We start from the raw sequence: 22218 nt of genomic DNA, 5'->3' as shown, positions 1-22218 counted from the left end.
AGTATGACTTGGGATTTCTAGGTGACCTGTGCAGCAAATTTTAAAAACTGATTTGCATTTATATCTGTAAAAAATAACAGTTTTGCCTAAATTAATGATTGACAACAAACATCAAAGAATTCGCTGAACGGGCTGTGTACCAAGACATATTGCTGAACACTGTTTGGTTTTCAGATGAAGTACATTTTCACCTAGACGAGGCTGTTAATAAACAAAATGTGCATTTTTGGGCTTTGAAAATCCACACGTGCTTCATGAAAAGGTGCATCACGCTCCAAGAATTACAAAATAAGCCACTATCTGAAGTCATGGGGTAATAGGGCCATTATTTTTTGGACAGTGAGCAGTGAAGGTTATCTAAACATGCTGCATAATAATTTTGTTCCTCAGCTTCTTGCAAAAGGGTTTTGATTAGAAAACGAGTGGTTCATATATCATGGAGCTTGACCGCACACAGTTAATGTTTTAGACTTTCTGCATGAAAATTTTAACACATGTCATTTCAAACCAATGTCTTAATCATTTTGCACTTGGATAGAAATGGTCCCCGAACAGACCTGATTTGAATCTGTGAGATTATTTTCTTTGGGGATTTCTAAAGGAAAGGATTTTCTATAAACATCCTCATACAGTGAATGAACTGCGAGAGCTAATCATTGAGGCATGCAACAAGATAACTGAGGATATGTGTCGAGTTATTAACAATATAGGAGTACATGTTGAAGAAGTTGCTAGACGTGATTGTGGTCATATTGTACACGTGATAAGAATATAATTTCCAGGTATACAGTAAACACGTTGTATTTTACTTTTCTGTATTGTGAATCAAATAAATGTTTTTAACGAAACCAAATGTTGGATCATTTTGTGTGCCATCATGTACCTTTTATTTTAGTTTGAATAAAATGTTACATAAAGCTTATTCAGATATATAGATTTATCCAAATGCTAATTTAGATTTATTATTACAGTGTTTTCATTTATTTGTTCTATTATTTTTACAATTACTCATGAATATGGAAGCTGAGGGTACATATTTTATGTTTATTTACAAAACCTCTTCTGCTTTGTAAGTGCACATTTCCATTATAGTCTTTCTAATTCCTCCTCCAAAATGTAATTATGTCTCTTTGCAGAAAAATAGTTTGAAGAGCAGTAATTATATTAATATCATTGAATGCCATCTTCTACTTGAGGATATTGTATGTCCAGAGTATTAAAAGTTATTTCTGTTTAGATTATAAACATTTGTTTATTGTGTATGTAAGATTTTTACAGTAGTTGTGAAATTCAAAATGTATTATCTGAGATTAATACATTTATGAAGTTAAAACTGCTTAAACTTCTTAAAAATAGGTTTCTAATAATCTTTATATCTTTATTTAGATGATCCCATTAGATTTTGAGTGCTGTTATTTAAACAGTGTTTCCAACACAAAATAAATGATGTTTAATTTTCATATTGAAATATTAAGATAAATTGTTAAATGTGTATTTACTAATTTTTTTATTGTACATTTTTGGCTTGAATTTTTCTTTTGTGAAAAATATTACATTTAGGCATTTTATAACCACATCTTGTTACCCTTTCTTAAAAATCTTATTTTTCTTAGCATTTTTTAATATCTCTTTTATCTGTTTAAATCATTTGCAGTGTGTTAAATTTCATCCAAACGGTTGTTACATGGCATCATCATCACAAGACAAGACAGTTAGAATGTGGCATGTTTCTGATGGCAGAGTAGTTCGTCTTTTTGTCGGGCATACAGGAAGTGTGCAGGCTTTAGCATTTTCACCAAATGGCTCATTACTGGCTTCTGGAGGTAGAGTAATTTTTTGATAGTATTTTTATAATATATAGATAATAGGTTTTTGATAAATATTTATATTTATTGCTTTTGATTTAAATTTTTTTTTTTAATCAGGCATGTTTGAGATGTAGTAAATTCACCTACTGGAGATTGCTTCTGGTTTGTTGTTAATTTACCAAGTTTGAGGAATTGCTTATGCATACGTGCGACACTATTTAGACTGAAGTATAACAAATTGTAGCAATATTTACCATTTTACCATCATCTTTCTTATTATTATCCTTTTTGCTTTACTATAAATACAAAATTTATTAGAGAATATTTTGAACGATTAGACAGAGATCTATCTGCAGCCATGTAAGTCAGGTTTAAATTAATGTTACAATTATTTGGTAAATATCATACTTATCACTTATTTCATAACTGACAATAGCAGCAGTGAACTCTTAACAGTCAGTTTTGATATATATCTCTGAGAGAGAATGTATTTGTCACTGGTATCTAAATTTATAGACTGATAGTATTGTTATGTTAACTTAACAAAAAATTATTATTATTATTTATTCCTTAAATAGCCTATTTTGTTTTTATAATTGGATGTTCAGTATGTTGAAGAATAACAGTTGTAAAACATATAAAATACTATTCTTTATTTAAGTTAAAGATTGTAGATTTTAAGCATTTGCTCGGTAACGCAGTGAACTTAAGGAGTGTTGATAAGAAGTACTTCATATTTGGCAGAAAAATTGAAGACATTATTTAAAAAACTTGCCTTATCCAAATGTACAAGCTGATTAGCAGAACTCGGTAACCTGAATTTCATTAAAAAAAAATGGGTACATGAATTACACTGGATAATAAAATTTCATTTTTTGTTGTTAGAAGAATGTTAATAGCTGAATCTTATAATATTTTTGACACTGATTTCAAATATGTAAGTGGTCTTTCTATCAGGCATAGCTGTTTTTTTAATTATCATTTTTTATTGTGAGATAAAACATTGTGATGGTAGTATTACAATATTATACATAATTATTATGTGCCTGAAATCTGTTTCTTCTGGATTTTTTGGTGTAGCTTGCTGTAAGTATATCAGTCTTGAGATTCTAGCAGTAGTCGGCCAGCATTCTTTGGTTCCATTTTCCCTGGTAGTGTGTTTCCATGGTGGATATTTCCTGGTGAAACCATTCTCCATGATCGTTACTCATAGCTCCAAGATTGGTACAGAAAAAACAGATGAGAATCTAAGAAGTTGATCTTAGATTCTCTCATTCGTTATGTCACTATACAGGGTGGTGCTAAAGTCACTTGACACTAGGTAAAAAATAATTATGAATAGCAAAAAAAAAAAAAAAAAAAAAATTATAACAGTAGGAAAATGTAGTATACAATAATTTTAGTCCATGATGTTGATATTACAAAATGTTGATAATTAAGCCATGTCAAGTTGACAATACAATGACAAACACAAATGCCTAGATCTGTATCTCATTGTATTGAAGTGAGCTGTAGCGTCTGATTTGGTTTTCTTGTTAAGTAGTTGTAACAATGTTAACGAAAGAAGAAAGGATTTTCGCTTTAAAAAATTTTTATAAAAGGGTGCTACTGCAGTTATTAATTAGTGGGGTAGACTTTTTACATCAAACCCTCCCTCTAGACAAACAGCGTACGACATATGAGATAAATTTGAACAACATGGATCTGTTATGGATGTACCAAGATCTGGCCACCCAATAACAGTTGCAACAGAGAAAAATGAACTGCACATATGTTTAGCAGTGACGCAAAGTCCACAAAAATCAACAAGACAATTAGCCTCTGAGCTGGAGTTATCACGAAGGTCCGTACAAAGAATGTTACACAAACATAAATTTAAAGTCTACATTCCACATTTACTTCATGAGCTACTTGAATATGACCCTGGTTGATGTCTTCAGTTTTGTGAATCGATGCTTAATGAACAGAAACAAGATCCGGAATTTTTCATTGAAATTGTGCGGTCTGATGAGGCCAATTTTAAGTTAGGTGGACAAGTTAATAGCCATAACTGCACTTACTGGCATACTGAAAACCAACGTCTGTTATTAGAACAACTCAGTCGACCAGGTGTGAGTGTTTGGGGGGCAATGTCATCTTTTGGCATTCTTGGACTGTAATTGTTTGAAGGAACAGTGACAGGAGATAAATACTTGAACAACCTTAAAAATTACATGGTACCAGGACTCATGACATATGCTGAAAACATTCTAGAAATTTACATGATGGCGCTCCACCCACATTACGCCACTGCAGTCTGTGATTATTTGAATGAAAGGTTTGGCAGAAGAGTGATTTGTTGATGGGCAGATATTGACATGCTTCCACATTCACCAGATGTTACACCAATGTATTTTTCATGTGGGTGTTGTCAAGGAGTCTGTTTATTCTAGAAAGCCACATACTATTGATGAACTGAAAGGTTACATTTACGATGCAATCAATGATTTGGACAGTGATAGAGAACTTTGCCATAGAGTGTGTAATGGTGTTACCAAAAGACTCCAAAAATGTATTAATGAAGGTGGAAAACATTTCGAACATAAAATATAATATGTCTATAATATATAAAATAAAATAAATTCAGTACTTATAAACAAGTGTCAAGTGACTTTTGCACCACTCTGTATGTTACATTCAAATGCTTATAGTTTTTAAGAAGCCTCAGCTATAAGGTCTTTGTAGTTATCTATCTTATGATTTCCAAGAAAGTTGTTAACACCTTTTTGAAAGATCTCCATGCAGCAAGCTTAGCCATTCAAACTGTCTTCAAATTCAATATCATTCATTAGTTTTCTTATTTGTAGTCCAGCAAATAGACCTTCCTTTATCACAGCATCATTTATATTAGGGAACTTTTTTTTAGAAAGTGATCCAGTCCCATCACGATTCATTGCATTAATGAAATCTTTCATTAAACCTAACTTAATATGTTGGATTCTCAACGTTCTCTCTTACAGTCAGTGTAAAATGTTTCTCTTTTTGGCCACTTTTTAATACAGTGATACTTCTTAACTTTGCTGTCTCATTTGCACAAGAAGCAACAAATTTATTTTACCCAACTTGCAAGCCAAAAAACAGTGCTGTCACTTTCAGATCTCTACAGATATGTCACAAATGTTTCTCATACTTAATCATATCCAATACAAGTTTCATATTTCATATGATTCCTTTGTGTGAGCTGAATGAGCTGAAGGAATTGATAGGATATTATTTCCATCATGAAGGACTGCTTTTAAACTACGCTTTGAAGAGTCTAAAAGATACCATTCATGAGGATGGTGCATATATCCCGAAGCTTCTAGTAAAGATTTCACATCATTACATTAAACCCTTATAGTGGAAGAGGAATGTTCAAATTCGCACTGCTTGTCACAGAAAGCATTTATTTGAATATTGTGTTGTAAAAGATTCCATCCTTTCAGTTGTGATGCAATTTTTGCTTGATTCTTGGATAAATTTAGATTACGAATGAGATCATTTAATTCTGACTTATTAAGTGTGGTTCAGTATTTGTATTTTCTAGAAAATCTGGATCTCTCCTTTGATCATCATCTGATAGATATGCACAGTCTTCAATATCAACAATATCATCTTTGCCTAATTCCATGTGTGGTGGTACTGCAATTGGAAACTGTAGACTATGAGGTGCTGGTTTTATAGCAGAGGGAATATTAGAAAATTTAACAGTATTTCTAGTCTTAGCTTTTATCTCTGATATTTTCATTATATAAAAATAGTAGTCCGTGAAGTGATCCTTAAATTCTCTCCAAGCCATTGGAGTGTCGTGTGACCAAATGAATGTCATGTGATAAGATCCATTCAATCAACCAGTCAATAGCATTGCACATGAATTGCAGCAAATATGTGGAGCCTGTCCTGGTTACCTACTTAACATCCAAAATATAGTTCATATGATTTTTTATCAGTGGAGTTATATTTCTACTTTATTTTTAATGCTACCCCACCACAAATAAAACAGAAACTGTCTGGATGGTTAATACAACTACACAGAGTTTTTATTAAAACTTTCATTGCAATACACTCACAATCATGTATTACAAAACTTTAAACACTTTATACACACATTAATGTAGTAAATACACTGACTACAGGTAAAAATAAAATCACAAATTGGTGGGAAAAGAAGCTGTACCACTAAATGTTACATACATGACAGATGTAGTTGAGATTTTTCTTAGCCAGCATGATACTTTATTTATTGTTTACAGTATTACCCAGCACTGAGTCACCAAATCAAAATTCATATACACTGTACAATGTGTGACATAATTATATTAAGAAAAGAATATGAAATGAATAATATGTATATCATTTGCAATCGTTTTAATTACTGTGTAAATAGTAATAATACTTATATTTATGACTACTTATCAACTCAAATAAATTATATTTTATTTAGCAACTTTTAACTGCTGCAATGAATAAAATAAATAAATACTATATTGTACTTGTATTGTTCATGCACATGTACTTGCTGGAAAATGGGAAGAGCAATTACAAAAAATCTGAAGCCTATAGGAAAATTCTGACTTCATATTCAGAATCATTGTTAAAAAATACATGAGGTTCAGTAAATAGTGACTATGTAACAAAGTCATTGTTCTTCAGTATAACAGAGGGAGATGCTGTATTGTTACCAGTACAAAATTTGAACGTTCATAGAGAAATGTGAGAAATAATCTCAACAATTCAAGAAATTTGTTACAAAAATATTAACAAATAACAAAAATATTAGTAATAAAATGTAATATAAATAATTATATAAAAATATACTGGTCGATTATTAACCTTTTTTTTTATATATTTAGAATGTAATTTATATTTTAGTTTACTTAACTAGAAAAATTAGAACATTTCATTTTACACACTTAGGTTTTAAGTTTACTTAAGAGCATATTTCTGAATCAGAAATTTCAGTTTATATGCTAAGATTTATGGTAAGTGTACTGTAGCATATGTATGAAAACAGAACTGAACCTGCAGATAAATAAAATTGTACACTAAAAAGCTTCTTTATTCTGACTTAAGAAATCTGTAAGAATTTTGTAGAACATGGGTTCTTTTACCAATTTTTTTATTAAACATTTTTGAGAATAATTTTTTTATTCAGAAAAATCAACCATTCTAGTTTATTGCTTATGTTATACTCACTCATAAATTCACTGTACTTTTTTTTATTTTTGGGTTACAAACTTGACAAGTTACACTTAATCTAATCAGATCTTTATTGATTATTTTCAGTTTGAAGTGTATATGAATAATCATTCTGTTGGAAAGGGATTATTAGGTAGATGTTGGTTAAGAGATTAATAAATAAAATTGTTACTGGTAAAGGATAATTTTTCAAAAGAGAACTTATTACATTAAAGCATCTCGTACCTAAATATTTGTGTTGATTTGTTGGATTGATAAAATGCAGTTAAAGATCAGTTATTTGTTGTGGCAGCTGAATCAGTGGTTGTGTTTGTGTGTGCGTGCATGGTGGTGGTGGTGATGATGATGATGATGATTGACGGAGTAGTATCTGTTAAAAATCTTTTTCTTTATATTAGTTTAGAGAGATATGCAAATGTAGGTGAATAAATTTTACTATAATGTAATAATATAAAGTAGGATTTTTTCAAACATTAGTATGTGTAAATTTGTAAAAAGAAGTAAAAAAAACTTGCATAGTTCTAATTAAATTTTTTATGAATAATTTTAATAATGCTAAAAATAATAAATGCGTTTACATTAGGTGATGGTGGCAGAGTGAAAATCTGGGATATAGCTGGAGGGAAATTACTTGCAGATCTTAAAGGTCATACAAGCAGAGTTGTGGCACTTGATTGGAGCAAAGATGGTTCTACTGTGGCTTCTGCAGCCTCTGATGGATCAGTCTTGTTGTGGAAGGCTCATAATGTTAACCCAGATCTTAGGTAAATCTTAATTTTAGTTTCTTAAGTATGAATTGTTTTTATTGTATTGACTTTCTAATCAATTTTTTTTGTTAAAATGATATAGCAGAATTTATTTTTAATATTTGATACAAACATAGATTAAAAGTAATAATCATAAAATTAGGATAACTTTTTTCAGTGTAGTGTGTTTTAATACATTTATTACCCTTCAGCTTTATAAATTTTACCTCCAGGAACTTGTTTTTCTTTTGCTTTACTATTTATTTATGCTGGAATTTATAATGAAAAAGATCATACAATACTGACAGCATGTGGTGATCCTGGTTCCAGGTATGCAGCTCTGCTTATATGAAAAAACTGAGGGATTAGCATTTTCCTTTTTATTTTTTTTTTATTTACAAATTTGTATTTTTGATATGTAATTATTTGGTATTTATTTTTTAGCAAACAGGTAAACTATAATATAATCAGTATTTTTAAAAGGTTATTTTAATTTATTAGTATGCTGAAAATTGATTTTTTTATTGTTAACATGAATACATTATAATATTACATAACAGAATAACATAGTAATATTTCTTTGTAGAGTAGTTGTACTGTATTTTTTATTGTAAATTATAAGTAAAGTCTTGCAATGAAATTGAAAAAATACTTATTAAGTTACAGTTACTTGGATTGATTGTTAACTGTGTATTTGAGTCCATATAGATAGTGTGTTAAATCTAGAAATCATATCTACTACATTACAAGTAGGTTCTGAATAAAGGCCTATACATCATTGACTTCCCCTGCTGAGTAGAAGTGTATATAATTCATTATTTTTCAATATAAGGGGCACATTAATAAGTTGCTTTACACTGATGATGATGATTAATAAATTGCTTGTCCAGTGATGTAGATGTGATACTTCTAAAGAACCTGAGGTACAAGAGGTACCAGCCACAGTTGGTCTCTCTTAAACATAATGATGTTCAGTGTACTGCCAGTTCCTGTGAAGGTGTTACTTGTAGAGTTGAACTTCTTTTCAAGAAGTCAAGGTGTGAATTTATTGGGCTTAGAGTGCTGATATGCAACAGTATGTTTGTCTTACTAGACCCACCGGGTTGGTCTAGTGGCCTTCCCAAATCAGCTGATTTGGAAGTCGAGAGTTACAGCGTTCAAGTCCTAGTAAAGCCAGTTATTTTTACACGGATTTGAATACTAAATCGTGGATACCGGTGTTCTTTGGTGGTTGGGTTTCAATTAACCACACATCTCAGGAATGGTCGAACTGAGAATGTACAAGACTACATTTCATTTACACTCATACATATCATCCTCTGAAGAATTATCTAAACGGTAGATACTAAAAGAAACAGATACTACGGCTAAACAGGAAAAAGAAAGGAAAGGATGTTTGTCTTACTAAAGAAAGCTGCAGGATGCCACTTCATTTTTCAATTTCCTGGCAAGGGAATACTTGTAATCTTAAGAATAGATATGCTGATTTAGGAATTTATTTGTATATCATGTCAGGTCACTTACAACCTATTATATTTTGATACCTGACACATACATATTAACCAACTGATAAGTATTGTCCACCAGTACATATAAGATATAGAAATGAATGAGTGACTTAATCAGGAGCAATATGTAGGTTTCGAATGACTAGATACTGATGATACTAGTACAGTGTGATTGGGCATTGAACATGTTAAAATTCAGTATATTTTACCTTTTAATATAATTATCATAACCAATACCATTTTTTTTACTCTTTCCTTATATTGTACAGAAAATGAGACTTTGGAAGATTGTTAGAGTATTTTGTCAAAGATGTTTGGATGTCTTTTGAAGTTGATGATCAGTGCTGATACTTTCATGTTGAAATATTTATTTCAGTTTTTTATGATAAAATTTTTGCCTTCAGTATTTTTACTGGTTAGTCACAACTACCTAATTTGTTCAATTACTAATTTTCTCTTCTGTTTCAACTTTTTACAATTACATCTTTTATAAATTGTTTTGAATATATCTTATTTTTGGTCTGTCTCGTATTTTTTTTTCCATAAAATTTTACATGTTCCAGTAAGAGTACTTAATGTAAATTGTTCTTTACTTTACATCGCATATGCAAATGAATATTAACTTGCCAATTTATGTTTTTTTAAAAATACATTAGATTTTTATGTTATTTTAGCATATTGTTGTATTTAGCCATTTTTTTTTGCAATTTAAAGTACAGGTGATTCAAAGAAACGGGAAATTTTGAAAGTTGTGTTGGTAGCCGTGGGCAATTGGTACCACTTGATAAGTGGCGCCAGCCTCTCTAACCTAACCTGCCATTTAGTTGTCGTGGATCCTTGGAGTGGTGCACAACATGCATTTGCTATCAAAGCGTTTTACAAAAACAATGACAGTGTGGAGGGAGCACGTAGAGAATTTCGCCGTCATTTTAATCTGGAACGGCACGACCGTGTTCCATCAGCACATGCAATTAAAACACGGATATCTAATTTTGAGGAAACCGGTTCGGCAATGAAAAAGAAACCTCCAGGCCATGAGCAAACCGTCCGTACACCACAGAATGTTCAAACTTTACAAGATGCTGTCACACGAAGTCCACGTCAGTCAATCCGTCGTCTCTCAGCATCTTTACAATCGCATAGTTCAAGTGTTCGAAGAATGTTGGTGAAGGACTTGCAATTCCATCCATACAAGTTGTAGATCGTCCAGGAACTGAAACCGAACGATGCAGTTGTGCGAGCACAATTCTGTAATGTAATGCTTCAGAAGATAAATGATAACGAAGAGTTTGTTCGCGAACTGTGGATGTCAGACGAAGCGCATTTCCACCTCAGTGGATTTGTTAACAAGCAAAATTTCAGATACTGGGCACAAGAAAATCCTACGCAGCTACACCAGCATCCGTTGCACAGCCAGAAAGTGACCGTGTGGTGTGCTATGTCATCTTACGGTGTTATAGGCCCTTATTTTTTTGAGGATGACAACGGTCTTGTGATTACAGTGACGTCGGCTCATTACGTAGCCATGCTTGAAACCTTTGTTGTGGAACAACAAAAGAGATTTCCACCGATTCTTAACATAGCCTGGTTTCAACAAGACGAAGCAGCGTCACATACTGCACGAATATTGATGGCAGCTGTACGCCAATTGTTTGAACACATGTCATTTCATGAAATGGTGACATTAGATGGCCTCCCAGATCGCTTCATCTCTCAGCTTTTTGTGGGGTCACTTTAAAAGCAAAGTGTTCCACAGTAGACCTGCTACAACGGAAGAACTGAAGGTAAAGATCCGAGAAGCGATTGCGGAAATTCCAGTTGAGATGTTACGTCAAACCATGAACAATTTAACGAAGAGACTTCGTGAGTGTTTACGTAGAAGAGGAGGTCATCTGCAAGAAGTCATCTTTAAAAAATAAACTAAAATGTATGTATCCTAAAATGACAACATTTGTACAATTACATGAAATATAATTCATTTTCTAAAAAAAATTTTTCATTAACGTTATTTAATTTTTAAAATTTCCCTTTTCTTTGAATCATCCTGTATAACTGAAAATTTATTTTTTGAATTTGATTTTCTAGAACAGATATAGTAAGATTTTTATTCATATTTGAATAATTCTTATTATTTCTAAATAGAGTGTTAAAAAGTCATATGATCTTGGTTTATGTAGTCATTAAGTTGTAAATATATTTAAATAAAAATGATATTGTCTGCTATCAAGGGATGGCTACTTTGGAAGGGGCAATAGTTTTCTCTCATGATTTATTTTTCAATAACAATCCTTGGCGACACAGTACTTAGTATAGAATGATTTATTAGTTAAACTTAAATCCAATCCTAAACCTACAGCTTCTGTATTATATCTTCTTTGGATACACATAAAGTGTTTCTGAAAATTTATAGGTACAATGTACTGGCAAATCACAAGATTGCAAAAATACATCAGGTAATTGGTAGGATAATACAATAAATCTGTCAAATTCCACACAATAAAAATTAAAAAACTTAACAGATGATATCTTAAGTTTGCAAGAAATAACACAAAATTAACATGTTCTCTGCTCAGCCAGTAAGTTAATCTTAACTTTCATGACTGAAGGATGAGTAATTACAGATTTGCACTGTCTCTCATTATAGCTACTTTTACAAAAAAAAAAACTATGATCTTAGAAAACTTAACTATGTTGTTATATGTTTCATTTAATGAAGGAAAAGATTTGAATTATGTTATACAGCAATGCTTGACTAGGTTTACATTTGAAGAATTCTTTACTTGAGTAAAAACAGTTTACTCTAAATTAAACTGCTGTATCCTTTTAAAAAATTATTCTATTCTCATATGGACAAATATCATATAATAATTTCTCAATAAACTTTGGCCCTATAAGATGGCATACATTTAAATAATGGCGTAAAAGCCTACTTTTGTTGTCATAACGAGTGTATTTTTTTAATCTGTCTATTTACGGCTAATTATTGTTTCATAGATAAATAATGAAAGAACTGTCACTATGTAATTATAGATTTCTAAAAGATCAATTTTTGTATTTCCGTATTCTTACCTAATGTCTAATAGCTTTCTTTTATGGCTTAAAAACCTTATATAAAGGTTTAAAATAATAAGTATATATAATTTTTTGGATATGCCCTTACATTAATATGTGTTTTTAATTTGTTTATATTAGCTTTTACAACTACCAACCAATTGACATCATCTGCTTTGAAATAATTATTATATAAATTATGACAATTTTGTCAAATAAAAGAAAGGTTTGAAGCTAATATGAACATATTAAATTAACAAATATATATATATATATATATATATATATATATATATATATTTATTTATTTATTTATTTTAAATTCTGAATTAACAACATTCATTACAGTTTTTTAAAACTAAATATCTTCTGTTTGTAAACCTAATCAAGGATTGCTGTATAATATATTTCAAATTCTTTCCTTCATTAAATGAAACATAACATAGCTGAGTTTTAAGACCATAGTTTTTTTTTTTTTTTTTTTCTATTGTAAAAATAGGTATAATGAGAAACAGTGCAAATCTGTATACTCATCCTTTAGTCATGGACGTTGAGATTAAGTTACCAGATGAGCACAAAACTGGCTAAGTTTGTGTTATTTCTTCCAATCTTAAAATATCATATGTTACATTTTCTTAATTTCTATTATTGTGTGCAGTTTGACACTCTTATTGTGTTATCCTACCAATTACCTGATGTATTTTTTGGTTGCAATCTTGTGATTTGTCAGTACATTCTACATATAAATTTTCAGAAACACTTAATGTGAACCCAAAAGATATGTTAACTACAGAATTTCTATGTGTGTGTCTATCTGTCTAGTTGTTTTCATGATCATTTCTTATCTAATTGTATAACTTTTTATGTAGCATTATGTTGTCAGTTTAGAAGGTGGGCTGAATTTAGTTGTTTAACTGTAAATTAATTTATATATAAAATGTTTGTAGTCTTATAATAACAACTTTTTTTTTGTCTTCAGTCATTTGACTGGTTTGATGCAGCTCTCCAAGATTCCCTATCTAGTGCTAGTCGTTTCATTTCAGTATACCCTCTACATCCTACATCCCTAACAATTTGTTTTACATATTCCAAATGTGGCCTGCCTACACAATTTTTTCCTTCTACCTGTCCTTCCAATATTAAAGCGACTATTCCAGGATGCCTTAGTATTTGGCCTATAAGTCTGTCTCTTCTTTTAACTATATTTTTCCAAATGCTTCTTTCTTCATCTATTTGCCGCAATACCTCTTCATTTGTCACTTTATCCACCCATCTGATTTTTAACATTCTCCTATATCACCGCATTTCAAAAGTTTCTAATCTTTTCTTCTCAGATACTCCGATTGATCAAGTTTCACTTCCATATAAAGCGACACTACAAACATATACTTTCAAAAATTTTTTCCTGACATTTAAATTAATTTTTGATGAAAACAAATTATATTTCTGACTGAAGGCTCGTTTTGCTTGTGCTATTCGGCATTTTATATCGCTCCTGCTTCGTCCATCTTTAGTAATTCTACTTCCCAAATAACAAAATTCTTCTACCTCCATAATCTTTTCTCCTCCTATTTTCACATTCAGTGGTCCATCTTTGTTATTTCTACTACATTTCATTACTTTTGTTTTGTTCTTGTTTATTTTCATGCGATAGTTCTTGCATAGGACTTCATCTATGCCGTTCATTGTTTCTTCTAAATCCTTTTTATTCTCGGCTAGAATTACTATATCATCAGCAAATCGTAGCATCTTTATCTTTTCACCTTGTACTGTTACTCCGAATCTAAATTGTTCTTTAACATCATTAACTGCTAGTTCCATGTAAAGATTAAAAAGTAACGGAGATAGGGAATATCCTTGTCAGACTCCCTTTCTTATTACGGCTTCTTTCTTATGTTCTTCAATTGTTACTGTTGCTGTTTGGTTTCTGTACATGTTAGCAATTGTTCTTCTATCTCTGTATTTAAACCCTAATTTTTTTAAAATGCTGAACATTTTATTCCAGTCTACATTATCGAATGCCTTTTCTAGGTCTATAAACGCCAAGTATGTTGGTTTGTTTTTCTTTAATCTTCCTTCTACTATTAATCTGAGGCCTAAAATTGCTTCCCTTGTCCGTATACTTTTCCTGAAACCAAATTGGTCTTCTCCTAACACTTCCTCCAATCTCCTCTCAATTCTTCTGTATAGAATTCTAGTTAAGATTTTTGATGCATGACTAGTTAAACTAATTGTTCTGTATTCTTCACATTTATCTGCCCCTGCTTTCTTTGGTATCATTACTATAACACTTTTTTTGAAGTCTGACGGAAATTCCCCTTTTTCATAAATATTACACACAAGTTTGTATAATCTATCAATCGCTTCCTCACCTGCACTGCGCAGTAATTCTACAGGTATTCCGTCTATTCCAGGGGCCTTTCTGCCATTTAAATCTTTTAATGCTCTCTTAAATCCAGATCTCAGTATTGTTTCTCCCATTTCATCCTCCTTAACTTCCTCTTCTTCCTCTATAACACCATTTTCTAATTCATTTCCTCCGTATAACTCTTCAATATATTCCACCCATCTATCGACTTTACCTTTCGTATTATATATTGGTGTACCATCTTTGTTTAACACATTATTAGATTTTAATTTATGTACCCCAAAATTTTCATTAACTTTCCTGTATGCTCCGTCTATTTTACCAATGTTCATTTCTCTTTCCACTTCTGAACACTTTTCTTTAATCCACTCTTCTTTCGCCATTTGCACTTCCTGTTTATAGCATTTCTTAATTGCTGATAGATAATTGCCGATAATAACAACATCTCATTATAAAAAGAATCTGTAAATTATTATGTTATCTACAAATGACATTTAGGAGACAAGATTTGTTACTTAACATGAATACAGGATCCTTTGTGAATGTATTTTTATATGTACTTTATAATTGTTTTAATATATATGGTTTTTTTTTTTTTAGTGAAACACTAGCTCTGGAACAACCTTTTCGATTCATATCAGGGTTCTCATCTGCTCTAACATTAGAGTACTCCCGAAGAAATACGTGTATTGTTGTTGGAATTAAGTGATATTGAACTTGTGCCTTATTCTTTACAAAAATGTTTAATGCCTTTCACTGCTGTATTAAGACTTTGTTAAAGTTTATTGTTCAAGTGCCATTACCAAATATAGCCATAACTGAACAATTTTATTTTTATTGTGAACTAGCTGATTACATGGTTATTTATTTATCCCAGTCTTCTATTAGACAGGAATAATAATCAAATCTGTTATTATTATTATTATTATTATTATTATTATTATTATTATTATTATTATTATTATTATTAAAATTATTATTATTATTATTATTATTATTATTATTATAGTGAAAAATCAAAGTAATTTTATTTACAGGTTTTAAAAGTATAAGTACAGTATAGAAATTATAAAGTAAAATCTTTCACAAATTCACTACAATATTAATTTAACACAAAAATTGATTATAAGCATTTTTAGTTTCCCTTCCAGGAGCAAGAATAAATAAATTCTTGGGTGAACCCACCCTTAAATAAGCAACATAAATAATGTTCTACAGAGTTTTATTCATTTCTAAAACTTTCCAGAAAGTTCTGCTCATTCGATTCAACTAAATTTGAACTTAAATCTCATCAGGGCTGTCACCAATTGGCCTGTTTCATAGTTTTCAGGGTCCCCCTTCTGAAAACTATTGATTTGACACTAATATTAGTTGTTTTTTTTATTATTTTTACGTCATCCTCTTCCCACCCATACCCATATGTATTCTAGGGGTGTTTTATTCCCATAATATTTTTTCCCAGATAGTAAGTCATATATGTACCAAGTTTGGTTGAAATTTCTCTAGGCATTTCAGATTTATGATACACACACATTTGTATACAGGTATGGCAGAAGTAACTTCCACATTTCAAAAGTTAATTTAAAAAACTAAATGAGTTAAAAAAAAGATCTTTTTATTATCACAAAATGCATGTAATACAATTTTTTTTAACTAAGTTTTCAAAAAAACTATGTCACTCAAATGTTGACTGTCATTGATGATACATTGTCAAAGCCTTTCTTGGAAGTTATTCAGTATTTGTCTGCACATCTCAAGAGGAATGGTGGTGATATCTTACTGTATTGCATCTTTTAAGTGATCCATACTTTGAGGATGATGTTTAAAAACTTTTTTGTAAGTATCTCCAAATAAAGAAATCACAAGAGGTCAGATCTGGTGACCATATGGGCCATCCAATGTCGCCTTGTAAAGAGATTAGATGACCAGGAAACATATCTCTTAAAACTGCAAGCAAACATCAAGAAGTATGAGCTGTGGCTCCATCCTGTTGGAAGCAAAAAACTGCTGAATCTTCAGGTTCATCTAATCTAGGCCACAAAAAGCTCCATAGCATTTATACGTATCAATCTGAGGTCACAGTAACTGTGACATTGTTGTCTTCAAAAAAAGAGGGGCCTCATATGCTAATTTGTCCTGTGGCAGATCAGACAGTAATGTGAGGACTGTGCAGTTGATTTTAGTAGAGTTCATGAGGGTTTGTCTTGGCTTACTAACAAAAGGTTTTGTTTTTTACACTGCCAGAGAGATAAAAATGTGCTTCATTGCTAAACAGCACAACTGCAGGGGGATCTGCTGCCAAAATTTGTTAAACAAATTATTACAATCGATGTAGTCCCTCTCTCTTAATTCTTGCATGACTTCCATTTTACAGGGATGCATTTTAAGTTCCCTGTGGAGAATTCTTTGTACACCCCAATCAGAAATCCCAAGTGGAATTGCTTGTTTACATAGAGAACACATTGGAGAATGCTCAATGGATGCTTTTTCTGCTTGCACATTTTCTGATGTAACAGTTTGAGGTCTGCAAATTGGCAAAATCATTTTACCTGTCTGGAATGGCGACACATTGACCAAAATTAATACATTTTGGAATAAATGAAAGCTCTATATCTAGAAATAAAGTTTTCTTGTAAAACTCTCATGATTTAACACTTTCAGTATGGTTGCATAAATCATTTCGTGATACCAGCAAAAATTGTTGGTTTTCACTATTTTTCTGGTGTGGACATCCTGGTGCAACCTCCACCTGTGTGAATATGGCTTGATATTCCTGAACATCTTGTCATCATGAAAAATATTTAGTCATGGAGACTAAAGGATGTTCCAGAACACCTTGTTTTAGTTGTTTCCCATATCTAAGTAATGATTATGTAGTTATTGTAAAAGCATATTTAACTTCTTTTTTTTAATATTTACTATTTATTCCTGTCTACCGAGTTGGTTGTATGGTTGTGACCTGTTAGTTTCATAGTTCTCTGTAAAATGTAAAACTTGCAAAATATTGAAGACTGTATCTCAGCTTATACAACAAAAAATTGAAATTTTAAAAAGTATGTCCATTCTCTACTAATCAGAAATAGATCTAGTTTAATGGTTTACTGTGTAAAAGAAGGTCCAGCCATGTAAGAGACTTGTCTAATCTCACTGTTTCATGATTGCTCTTATAGCAGTACTGAAGGCTTGTAATAGTATTCCAAATTTGTTTTTTTTTGTCAGTGTCATATCAATTAGTTCTCTCATTAGTCTATTGGTTCACTTCCAGGAAGTAAGTGCCAGTCCAGATTGTTAAGGGACTGACATCTGATATTTGCTATCACCATTCAATTCGTTTAGAAGACCCCCTGGGTAATATTGGGAATTTCTTAATCTGAAATGTGCTTGTCAGGAATGATTGAGGGTGATAAGGTTCTATATCCCCTCCATTTTCCAATCTCTTTTCATCTTCCCTGGTCAATCTTCATCAGAAATGAGATTTTCCTCATAGTCCTTCCAACATTCTTTGTAATTGTTTCATATTTTGAATTCATCATACCTGCTTTTCAGGTCCATAAGTTTGTTTTAAAGAAGACTCTGGATCTATTGAATGTGACCTTCATCAAGTTGCTGGGTAAAAATTGTATGGTGGAGATTTTTCTGTCTCAATGATGATAACCGTCTTTTAATAGCACCCATAATAGCCCTTTCATCAATTTAAGAACTACCCATTTTACCTACTTCTGTTTGAAACATTCTATAAAAAATTTAAAAAAGATGTTTTTTTAGGGACAGTGCATTTTTAAATTTGAGTGATATATATTTTTTAATTAATTAATTATTTTATTTTATTTTTTGTATATCAAATAGGTAAAGAGCTAGAATTCTAATAGAATGCAAGTAAAATGATGGTGGAAGATGGTTATAATGCCCTTGATCAGAAGTTATATAAAAATGTTATCCACAGTGTTTTCTGTCAAACTGATTCTAACAAATGTTAAATTATAAAAAGATATTGTTACAATTTTTTTTTGTGATTTTTATTATTCCTGACACAAATAAATGACATGAATGAGAGTATTTGTTGGCTTCTGTTGTTTAAATTGGTAATGAAAAGAATGAAGAAAATTTTTCAGTTGTTTTTTATACTAAACAGTGAAAATTGGGGACATGGATTTAAAATTAGTAGAGTTACCTTTAAAATGATAGAAAAATAGATACTGGGTTATATGGGTATTGGGTTGCTTTTATGTGGTTGGAAGGTTAGTATTTAAGATAGTTTTGTTTTTTCTTTTAGTGATGATAGCAGTCGGTGCTACATGAAGTTAAAAAATGTCCAGTGTTATACTGCAAAAAGTGGACAGCATAATTAAAAATTGAACTGGAAAAAATTAATCGGTATGTAGTGTAGACCTTACAAGACTACTGTTTCAGAAGTACTTACTGATATAGCACGGAACCACTGTTATGTACAAATGAAGTTTATTCTTTGTTAGAGGTGTACGGTGTTTATAATCTATTAAGGTTCTTACCGTATAATCAGCAGTAAATGTGTGAAATAATACTAAATGTTAGTGCTGCAATGAATTGTAAATCATTTAAGAACTACCTTTACATACAATCGATTGACAGATTTATATGCAAAGATTATTAATTGTTACTCATCAATAATTTAAAATTAGCTTTTTAATTATTGGTTTCAGTCCAGCACTCAGTTTAAAAAAAAATGACAAAAATTGTTTTCTGTTTAGCAATATGGACTCATTTATATTTAAAAGATCAGATATGAAATAGAATGGTTTTTGTTTACTAATAAATACTTTATTTTTCATATCGTCATGCCTAAAGTGAAAGAACTTGTAATGCAATAAATAAGTACAAGCTTGTGGAGTTTACGTTAGAATTTATTATAAGATAAATTGTATTATTTTATTAATCCATCTTTTTACTTTTATATTTATGTAATCAGTTAGGTAAAGCAAAAAATATAGGTACAAATTCTGTTATGGCAGTGAAAAGGTTTATTTTTCTAGTCTTTTGTATAATAAGAGCATACATTTTTATCTATAAAAAGTAATAAATTTTGTTTTGTGAACTTATTATTTTTTTAAGTATACTTTATAATTTTATAATTCCTTCTAAATAGTGTAGGAAGTTAAATCCCTAAACATACTATGCAGTACCAGGGATCAGGGATTTGTGAGTGTGTACTGAAGTTGTAAATTTCTTAATTCCAATATTTTGGACCCTGAGTAAAACTGTTAAAACTACATTCCTTACAGCCTAATATTTTTACATCTGGAATCTCAGGGAACAGCATTCCATAAAATGAAGGATGTGAAGTAAGAATAAGCCAACCGCTGAAGCCTTACTTAAAGTGATTCCTGTATTGTTTACACTTAGGTAATCTCCTAAGTGTAAACAATATTTTGGTCAATTTCATTCCATCTGCTAGCAGTTAGTTGTAATAACCACAGCAGTTGATACTAATTGAAAAATTTATTTAAAGAAAAATTATTGTAATTTTTTCATCAGTAATTAATATAATTATTATTTTATACTACTTAGTTATATTGAATGATTCTGATTAACTAAATTACAGTTGAATGTTTATTATTATTACCTGACAGTATTTTTTCGTTGTGTTTTGGTCTTGCAGAAAGAAAATTATTTTGGTTAATATTTTCATATGACCATTGTGAAAGGTAAAAGTAAAAAAAAAACCAGAGTATGTAAATGGTATATTTAAAATTGTCACAATATTTTATATTTCTGCTAAGGGTTTGATAAATGATTTGAGTATTATTTTCTGACCTTACTAGCATTGTCACTCTTAACATTTGTAGTTGACATTGTTTTGGAGTACCTCCATTCTCATTTACAAATGTTACGAGTTACAATGCTACGAAGGGCATAAAATAACACTGAAATCAACTTGCTTATTACTTACAATGAGAATAATTAAAAAATTAATACAGAGGAGAATGAATTGCAGAATTACATCAATTTTTTTAAGTTAGAATAATCTAATGGTGAATGTAACTGTTTAATTTCATTTTAGTAACCATTCAAGAAAAAGATTTTTTTAAATTTTAGTGCAGAGATGGATCATGCAGTTAACTACTTCAGTGCAGGTGTCTCACCAGATGAGAGGAATCTTTTCTTTTAGTTAACTGCTTGAATCAAATCACATTAAAACAGATTGGTTTAATGTGGTCAGGAATATTTTTACTTTCACAGTTAGCCTCTGTATTGTTTCCTTTGATTCATGAAGTGATTTTTGTAATATGTACATCATTCCTTTTACTTTAACTAATCAAATTTTTTCTTGAAATTGATGTATATAATCAGATGTGAAATTGATTATAAAACTTTGTCAATTTTAACTAATTGAATTTATCACTATAGAATTTTATGTGACAAATATAATTTATTTTATAAATTGTTTAATCTGCTTATAATTTTTTAGAAAAAAATTGTTAAAAAAAATTAATTCAATATAAAAATGTATTTTTATAATTATGTTTAACAAATACAATTAAAATTATTTATTTTTGTTTTAATAGAGATATAAGTTATTTTTTTTTTAATTTAAAAATGAATGTTTTTTTAAATTGTAAGTAAATATATTTTATAAAAATTAAATATATGTGTTATATCATGAATCTTGACTCAGAATTGAGTTCCAAAAAATTAGAAAGATATAAAAAAATAACTCAGTGCTTCAGAATGGCTTCTTAGGTTTGTTTAATTTATTTTTATAATAATATTATTATCATTATTATTACCATACAAAGTACCAATAGGTGGAGACCCAGTTACAATTATATAAGATAATGATGAAACCTGAATTTTATAACATATACAATTTTAAGCTTGATTGGGATTGAAACCCAGAACCTTTGGATGAAAGATTGAAATGTTACCATACTGCCATGGAGGTTGGCAGATTGGTGATCTCTTTAATATAATATTATTAATATCTCTCTTTAATGTAATATAATATTCATAATTTTGTCGATATCTGTGGTGGATTGAACTTTCATTCGAAGATCCCAGATTTGAATCCCAGTCGGGCATGGCATTCGTCGTATGCTACAAAATTCCATTTCTATATCCCAAGCACAAGCTTGAAGCTTGTGTGGTAATATCATCAAAAAAAAAGAAAGTATATACGTATATAATCATCGTCACTTCTCTTCAACCAGTTATTGGGTCAGATTGCAGAGGTAATAGAGTGTCTTAGATTATTTTATCTCACTTTTCTATTACTTCCATGATTTGCAGCTGTATCTGCCTTTGATCCAGTAGCTTGCTTATTTTAACCCTGGAGTGAAAAAATGTATGGATATTTATCACAGTGTATTATAGTGTTAAAAAATTTATCTCTTCTTTCCATATTGCTTCAAAAGGTGCATGACATGAAATTTTTATTTTTTTTTTGAGTTCACATAGCAAACGTTTTAGAACCCTACTAGCATTCACTTTACAAAATTTAAGACAATTTCTTACTACACGTGATTTTCTTCTTTTTTTTAGAGAAT

The 22218-nt window shown here is 30.5% G+C and overlaps 1 protein-coding gene across 3 annotated transcripts in view; it reads left to right on the top strand.

The window, feature by feature from the left end:
• Positions 1 to 21137, top strand: part of LOC142323137 (TAF5-like RNA polymerase II p300/CBP-associated factor-associated factor 65 kDa subunit 5L) — a 118654-nt gene extending 97517 nt beyond the window's left edge. For 2 of the 3 annotated variants that reach the window (XM_075362394.1, XM_075362392.1), the window contains 3 exons: positions 1655 to 1823; positions 7609 to 7789; positions 15299 to 15687. In XM_075362394.1, coding sequence (XP_075218509.1) covers positions 1655 to 1823; positions 7609 to 7789; positions 15299 to 15407 — 459 coding nt within the window. In that variant the 3' untranslated portion in view covers positions 15408 to 15687. Of the gene's footprint in view, positions 1 to 1654; positions 1824 to 7608; positions 7790 to 15298; positions 15688 to 18971 lie in introns of those variants that run through there. The other variant, XM_075362393.1, reaches the window with a different exon arrangement.
• The last annotated feature ends 1081 nt before the right edge of the window (positions 21138 to 22218 follow it).

This window comes from Lycorma delicatula, chromosome 4, assembly GCF_047948215.1.
Source record: "Lycorma delicatula isolate Av1 chromosome 4, ASM4794821v1, whole genome shotgun sequence".
NCBI lineage: Eukaryota > Metazoa > Arthropoda > Insecta > Hemiptera > Fulgoridae > Lycorma > Lycorma delicatula.
The sequence above is the reverse complement of the archived record's forward strand: the minus strand, read 5'-3'. Positions and strand labels throughout refer to the sequence as shown.